The sequence below is a fragment of the Rhipicephalus microplus genome, chromosome 6 (genome assembly GCF_043290135.1).
Source record: "Rhipicephalus microplus isolate Deutch F79 chromosome 6, USDA_Rmic, whole genome shotgun sequence".
NCBI classification, from domain to species: domain Eukaryota; kingdom Metazoa; phylum Arthropoda; class Arachnida; order Ixodida; family Ixodidae; genus Rhipicephalus; species Rhipicephalus microplus.
The window spans coordinates 74,225,259-74,233,872 of record NC_134705.1 but is presented as its reverse complement, the minus strand read 5'-3'; the positions used below and the strand labels follow the sequence as shown (position 1 = coordinate 74,233,872).

The window sequence follows — 8,614 nt, the reverse complement described above, 5'->3', positions numbered from 1 at the left end:
TCGAATAACACTCTCTCTCTCTCTCTCTCTCTCTCTCTCTCTCTCTCTCTCTATATATATATATATATATATATATATATATATATATATATATATATATATATATATATATATATATATATATATATATATATATAATATATAGTGGTTTAATAAGGGCACTCCAAGTGCAAACTGCGTATTTTTATTATCGTGGTTATAACACATATGCTAGAAAGAATGAAGCATTTATTATGCTGCTGATATGTTCACAAGTATTACAATTCCAGCACTCGTATATTGCCGTAGCCCTTTTATATACAGCCTACAGAGAGCGAAACCACATAGGCAATTGAGTACACGAAAATTTATTTTTGACCACCTGAAAGTAGCAGTACTCCTGCTCAAATGCTTTTTTCTAAAAAAGTAATTCAATGCGCAATAATTAGACAGCGTGCTAAGCCCGCAGGGTCCGCAGCACCGTCTTGACAGCTGAAATGCGGTCGTACCGCTGTCCGCATTCGCCGGCGTGGTCGCTTTCGAATTCAAGGCCGTAAAAGGCCCAGCCAACGGTAGCACCTGTCCCGTTCATGGTTCGCCTCACCTTCAGGACCTGGATGGGAAACAAACGACTAAGCCGAAACGTTTGGATGGAATGCTTTGTTATCACACATGCACAGAGAGCTAATTGGAGTACGGAGCTTTTGGTTTCCAAGCTATATATTTTGACACTGTATTCTGACATGGAGATGCCATGCATTATTTTTAGCGCCTAAATTGTTCAAAACACGCCTTTAAGCTCAAGATACATACATTTACTCATCGCTCTAGAGTGACCGCCATATAATGATCGGGCACTTTGTAACATTGAACGTGATAATATACTGCCATGTCCTGCTTTCCAGTGCCGGAATGATTTCAGCTCGTGTCTGCAAGAACAAGATCAATAAGGTGCATTTCATCGTCATCGTCTAGCTCTAATACGCACCAACCATGTATTTCAAGTAAAGAATCAAAATAATATCCTACTATCTCGCTATTCAAGACCCTTACGTGTTACTCAATTGATTTGGGAGGTTCTTTGACTAGAATAGTAAGAAAGATAATTCACAAGTAATACAGCTGCGGACAGAGGTTCCAATAAGTTGGTGTTCTCGAGCCTCGGCTTAAAAGGGCACCTTAGGTATCTTAGAAGGGCTTGCTTAGAACGGTCATGCCCGTTTACCAAATCTTATCTTTTTTGTAAATATGGTCAAGCCTATTTCAATAGTCTGATTTCTCACATGCTTAATGCCTAAATGAATCCCTGAAAATCTGGACCTTCTACTCGTAATATTGTCGCTACGAATAAAATATTGCAACATGCTTTCAATATTCTTTATCTGTTATCTGCAAGACTCTTTTGTGGGATATTAAGAAACATCGACGATGGGGTCTTGCAACGTAATATTTTTATAAGGGTTTGCTGTAGACAAATTGAAAGTTTGAGGTCATTTATAAAAATGTGTGTTTGAGGTATAGCTACGGTATTTACCGGCCATATTGTAAACATTACGTTGTAATAGTCACCAAGCTCTTAAACACAATTTAGTTTAGCTTAGGAGGAAAAAAACTTAAATATAGAAACTTTTAAAAATGTCACCTGTTCACACATAAAAAACTTTTCTTCAGCACACCAGTTTCAAACAATTCTGCTTCAGTCTTAATCACGCGTAAATTTATTAGAAAAAGGATTGACTTTGTGACCTTAGTACTTGCGTTCTCATATCGTCATTGAATTTCAAGAATGACAAGGTACGAAACTGGTCCCTCTATAAAAATTAAGTCCCATACTTTTTCCTTTAAATTTATGCAGTTAATAACACAATGAAGTTCACTTTTGGGCAAATGGGTGATATGTGCACAAAATATAAAATAAATAATGAAATATAAAACTTCACTTTTTGGACCCGTTTTGATCTGTCGTAGAATCACCCGTAAATGACATAAAAGCCATATGCTTGTATTCTGAAAATCAAGCACTAAGGCATCCCGGCGTGTTTTTGATTGTCGACGAGCAACATTGAGCATGGTGGTCTGTGGCGGCAGTAAAATGTCAAGCATACAGGTACGCACGGAATTTTCGGGTGTTTTTGACAACAGGTAAGTAGTCTTGTTCCGATATCGAGTACCTCTTTTCTGCAGAGGTGACAGTACGAATTGAATGCGGAACAGCTTTCTCGTGAAAGTATTGGTCACGCTGAAGGAGTAGGCCGCCAATTCCTTGTCCGAGAGCATCACTGTGTAACAAGGTAGGTTCGTTTTCATCGAAATAACACAGAAGCGCTGGAAATGTCAGTGCTTACGTGAGTTCTTGGAATGCGGCTTCGCAATGACCATTACAATTGAAGGAACCGGTACTAGCTAGGAGCTTGTAGAGGGGAGTGACGCTGGTGGCAAAATTGCGAGTGAAGCGTTGAAAATATGATGTGAGTCCAGAAAAGTTGTGTAGTTCTTTTGTAAGAAATGGACGTGGAAAATTGAATATTGTGGAACTTTTGCCTGGATCATACTAGATGCCATCTTTGCTCATGCCCCGCCGCGGTGGTCTAGTGGCTAAGGTACTCGGCTGCTGACCCGCAGGTCACGGGTTCAAATCCCGGCTGCGGCGGCTGCATTTCCGATGGAGGCGGAAATGTTGTAGGCCCGTGTGCTCAGATTTTGGTGCAGGTTAAAGAACCCCAGGTGGTCGAAATTTCCGCAGCCCTCCACTACGGCGTCTCTCATAATCATATGATGGTTTTGGGACGTTAAACCCCACATATCACGTCATCATCTTTGCTCACGAGATGTCCCAAAACTTCGATAGTTGTGTTATCTAAGTGGCACTTCTTTGGGTGTAGTTTAAGTCCAGCATTTGCGAGGCATGCGGGCACTCCGTTTACACGTTGAATAGTCAACAAAAGTGGAGGAGAACATGACAATATCGTCCAAGTACCGTATACGCGCGTTCCACTATAAGCCATTGAAAACAGTGTCAATGATCCTTTCAAATGCGGCAGAAGCATTACATAGGCCAAAGGGCACAACCTTAAACTCGTAAAGACCGTCCGGCGTGGAAAAGGGGATCTTTTATTTGTCCACATTGTCCGTTGGAATTTACCAATATCTAGACGGGTGGTCAAAGGGGGAGAAGTATTGCAACCCTTACAACGAGTCAAAAGCTTCATTATACGGGGTATTGAATATACACCTTTCCGGGTGATCTTGTTGAGCATGTGGTAGCCAAAATACATCGCACTGATCCATTGTTCTTTTGCACCAAAATAACGAGTTACAATAAAGAGCTGGAAGAGGGTCGTATGGCGCTTTTTTTTTAGAATGTCGTTCAAGTCCCCTTTTTGCGCTCCGCCAAGAAGACTCGGTAGGGACGACGGCGTACAATAGTCTTGCCATCAGTGTCTATACGATAAGACCAAGAAAGAGAAAGGCTCGTGAGAAATTCGAGAAATATGCCTCAGGTTGAGGAACAGGAAGGTCAGAATTTGTACCGGCAGCAAATGTAGAGGTAGAAATAAGCGTGTGCTGTCGTGGCTGAGCTTGCAAGGCATCAAGCGGGACATAAGATGTGGTTGACTATTCACATAACACAGCACCGCAGAAACTTGGCGTATGAGAATAGTCTCAATAGTGGTGTTCAGGCTGATGATTGAGGTAGCACAGTCTATGGACCGCGCTAGGTTGTAAGGTACTTAAATGCCACGAGCTAGACAGTGACTGGAAGAAGTGATAAACACATCACCGTTGACAATGTACGTCAAGGTGATGGTGATGAGTGACTTCTGATGCGGGGACAGTATGCAATTGAAAGCTGTGAAAAAACACAGTCGTTTCTCGTCGCTGCGTTCGTTGCATTAATCGGTCTCGGTCATCTGGAGTAAATGTTGGAGGCAAGAAATTAAAGCATACGCTGACGGAAGGAAGTGCCAACCTAAATTTAGTTCATGAGCACACCAATATAAAGTTAAGTGATGTGAAGACGAATGCCGTTAACGAAGACGCGTGCTTTACATTGGAATAATGGTTACAATATTGCTCCATTGGCCCCATCAAGGGTGTTGTGTTCCAAGGTAGGGTGTCTTCACTTTCCATAAACGAGAACATAAGTTACATGCATACCAGAAATAGTTTCTGCCACGTTAAACAAAATCAACAGCTGCACACCTTGTATAATCGCCAATAACATATTTGACGATCATTCAGGAGGGCTTGTTTTGATTCGCAGCAATGCGATTGGCCCACCGAAAAACTACTGCGTTCATTTTTCCGGTTGCGTGGCAGGGCCTTGCGAGACAGGCGGAAGTGGCCAACCAGAGCGCAGGAGAGGTGATATGTGGCGTAGGCGGAAACCACGTGTATAGGTGGCCGTGTAGGAAATGATTACTGGAGACGGAGAGCAGTGAGTGGAAGGTTGTTGCAATAACCGTGCTAACCCCGAGGATATGGCTTGACGCGTTCAAAAGCAGCATAATCACGACATTCGTCTCGCTGGCTTTCTCAGCGAACCCGGAAAATGTGTCCCCTAATTTCACGGTAATACAAAGGAATGACATGTCACGGGGAAGTGACGAAATTTAAATGAAGGCGCGCCGAAGCAAGGTGTTGTCTAAAAATCAACAAGCATTCTATATAATGCCCCCAGATGACTTCATGCTCTTCTACGATGAATTGTGCATGTTGATGTCTTTCTTCAACCATGAAAAGGCACTAAATATACCTCGGTTGCCTGCAAGAAGATTTGCCGCAGTGTTTGCTCTAGAGTTTTATGCCTCCTAGACAAAGAAAAAGGCAATTTTCTGGTTTATTTTGTACAGATATAAAAAAGCAGATGAGCTAGAAAAATTAAAGCGCAACGTGAAGGCGATGGGCCGACCAGAACGATATGATTAAAACATACGACCATGCACATTGTCGTTCGGATCTAGTCACTCCGTCTTGACGGTAGGTCCGGTCAGTTGTAGCAGATTTGCTGTGCTTCGTGAACAGCCTGTAAGCTCATTTTCGAGTTCACCCTTCATGTTCGATGATGAATATGTTCAGTGACATGTATGTCGTGAGTAAAAGGGACTAAGCACGTGACCAACTGTGGAATGCAGCGAGGGTGCGCGAGGCCCCAATAGTGTGCATACGTGCCATGTTCACGTACGCCATTGGTGCGTGCGGAACCTTGGCCTGCGACCTTAGCTGAGGTGGAAAAGCTCAGAAGATGATGTGGCATCTTCCCGCGGAGCGCCAAAGAAAGTCAAAGAAGATAGCGTCGCTTAGACGGCCAATGCTTGGATAACGTGGTAGCGGCGCGAGGGTGCCGGAAGGCAGCGGCTGAGATCAGTAGACACCTAGATGCTCTTCAGAGCTAGAGCACCTTGCAACAGCTGTTCCCGCGCAATTTGCCGCTATTAACCTTCTTAACAGGATGGCGATGAACCACTTGAGAGTACATGGAGTGGACGCCGATGGTTAGGACTAAGCTCTCAGAACTTTTGAAGGCCGTGTTACGAGACCGCATAAGCGCATCAGTCAACGGAGGCTGACCAGCGGTGACCATGTGACCGCTGCAAGGACTTTGGCGACGGGATAGTTTGTCGGCGCTCCGAGTTAGTATCACGAAAAGCAAGACGTTCGTTAGGCGCGCGACCGTCTGTGAAAGAGCAGCTCTATATATTGGCTAAGGCTAGGTTGGCTTTAACGCGAATTCTAATTATTATTTTTGGCTTCAGTCGATAGCAGATTGTCGTGTACATATATTTTGTGTTAGCGTGAATTTCTAGCACTTGTTTCTTGTTTCCAAAACGGTCTCCTGTCTCCCTCTGCCGAGTCCTGATTATTTGCAACTGCTCGCGGGATAATCGTGACAGGTTAAATTCGTGATCTCGAAAAAGAGGCGTTCTATCAATTGGGACAGACTATGCTTTGTACGGCCAACCTCTGCCCTAATGTCAATATTTCAAAAGTTAATGAAAAATCATTTTTAGGCACAACAGTGTGATGGTTACTGTGGCAAAATATTTCGACCTCGACGCACCCGAAAGACATAAGCCACTATGTAATAACATTTTTAACGAAAACTTCCGCTGGCCAAAAAACAGCTTGTACTTACATATAGTTAAGTCGGCTCAAACTTACCTTCTCCTTGAGGATGGCTGAATCATCATAGACGTACAGGCCTTGCATGGCTCCGTCCTTGGCGAAATACATGTCGCTCACATTGTGGTATCTTCTCGGCTGGCTGCATACCTGCGTGCAATTGAACGCACAAAGAAATGAACATGCGAAGCATTTTCTTGCATCAGCCTCACCAAGGAATGCAATGTCTCCCACAATTCACAGACATAGCAGTTGTTGCTTGCCATGTAGCTAATACTTTCCACAGCACGGGTAGAAATATCACAAAAACGTGCCAGTTACATGATGTAAGTGCCACAAAAACTAAAGTGCAAGTTTTGCAAGCTGTACTTTGCGGTCAAAAATGTGAAATGAAGCCTATGTAAAAAATGAGCTTTACATCAACTCTATACGCAATTTGGGATACCTAAAGAAGGCACTCCTCAGTTTCAATATAAAAACGAAGAATATCTGTTCGATACATACCTGGAGCCTACAAGGTAATGTTAAATACGTGTTCAGACGCATGAACACTGGCTTAAGATGGCGTGTTATTTCGAAAAGAGGCACTACGTATGTGCTGTACAAACACCGTCGGCGCATACAGTGAAAGCCGCCAGCAGATAATTCATATCTTAACTCCCCCGGTGGCGCACGCGTGATGTTGCAAAAGCTTTTTCGCTTTATTTCCGGTACCCCATTTAGAAATAAAATATTAAGCTTGAGCTCATCTGGTCTCATGGCTATTCGTGGTCTTCGCCTTGGGCGCTTCTGGTTTCTGTCGTTTCTTACCAATATGGCGAAAGTGCCAGCTCTGTTGACGATCGGCATAATATTCTTCATGGCCCTGTTTCCATCCTAATTAGCTTTTGTTCTTGACACTACTCTCAGCGTGAAATGAGTAATATTTTTTTACTGAACAATACTTCTTTGTTTGACACCTGTATACAGCTTTGCCAATTTGGCGACACAAAATTAGATCAAAGTTCCATTTGTGCGCAGTGACGGCTATAGCTATATCAAAGTAAATGCACGTTCACTTCTTTAGAATGACAGAAAAAGATTTCGGTGTAATGAGTTTTTATGGCACCACGGCTCATCCAACACATACCTGGTTCTACAGTCTGTCACTTCAGAAAATCAGCGGGGAATCTATTTTTTGTGGCGGTCGTATCTCTGCTGTGGCGAAACTATAAAAATATGTGCCTACCAATTACTCCGCAGATGCCACATTTGTTTTAAGTCGTTTATTTTGCAATATTTCATATTTTGTTGAAGGATAGCTCGAACCTCGCAGCTCACCAAGCTTCGCATAGCTTCGTCGTCTTCGTGGGCACTGATCCAAAGGTGCACGAGTTCGAAAGCAACAGGAGCTTAGCGCGATCCTGCGACTCTTGTCGTCGCTCTAATACTATTGTCACAAGATTGATAATTTTTGCGCATGCTTTTGTTGAGAGCGCCATTGCCAAACCCTTCGTGCAAAATCTCGACCTAATACGTATGAGTAACAATAAAAATTATTCTCAGTGAAAAAAAAGACTTCTTGCTATCATTGTCATGCGACCAAAAATATACGGCAAAAGCTGCGCATATTTTGCTTGGTCAAACCATATGTGCCAGACTTGGCGAATGAGCGGTGTTGTAATTTTAGAACTTCTCAGTTCTCAACTAGCTTATGTCTTTAAAAAACGCCTGGCAGATGAACACATGAAAGTTTTGTTGCAGTGGGAGTGCTTTTTGAAGTCTCTCTTGTCGAGAAGGGGCAATCTACATTGTACTCAAAGTATGTTCACAAGCTCCAACGGATTTATTTTTTCCATGTGTATTTTGTTTCTGACGCCTTTTGTTAATGAATATTACAATGCATCAATAATTGAGCTGGTTCAAACCTCGTAATATACGGCCTACTTTTTATAATAGCTGCCAATGTCGAGAGCACATCACTACTTGGCGGTATAGTTTCGCAATGTGATACTACTGAGTAGCACTTCCGTACTTGCTATAACAGTAAATTATGAAAAACACTGCAACAGTTTTTTTTAAAGACTGACTAGTTTGTCGTATGGAGTGAGGCTGAAGACGAAACACCGCTTGGTGCCGTTCTGGGTCTCTGTAGTCACGTCGGCACTGCGTAGAAACTGCATGGCCGGTATCCATGAGGAGAAGGCCACCGCTGTGTGAGGCAAAGCGGGGCGTATTCCGGACTCCGTCATCCAAGCGGCTGTCGCCTGCGAATCGAACAAGAAAACGATGCCCACTGTTTGAAATTTCGTTAAAGAATAAGTAGAATGGAGGGTTACATCACATGTGCTATTTGGGGCCGGCTGTGTAAACATCTTAGTGGTTTGTGCCCACCAACACATCCGCCTTTTCTCAACTGCTACATAGGTAGGTAACTTGGTCAATAAAAGTAATTTTTTTCGAAGCATTGTGTGGTATTTTGTAAAACGTATTGTTTATTTGACAAAATTTTTAGAAATAAACTTAACTACTC

At 42.9% G+C, this 8,614-nt stretch overlaps 1 protein-coding gene across 1 annotated transcript in view; it reads right to left on the bottom strand.

Moving 5' to 3' along the window:
* Positions 1–330: 330 nt before the first annotated feature.
* Positions 331–8,614, bottom strand: part of LOC142765893 (uncharacterized) — an 87,050-nt gene continuing 78,766 nt past the window's right edge. Inside the window, exons 14-16 of the mRNA XM_075867698.1 lie at positions 8,172–8,348; positions 6,142–6,252; positions 331–592 (exon numbers count right to left, since the gene is read on the bottom strand). Of these exons, the coding sequence (XP_075723813.1) occupies positions 437–592; positions 6,142–6,252; positions 8,172–8,348 (444 nt within the window). The 3' untranslated portion in view covers positions 331–436. The remainder of the gene's footprint in view (positions 593–6,141; positions 6,253–8,171; positions 8,349–8,614) is intronic.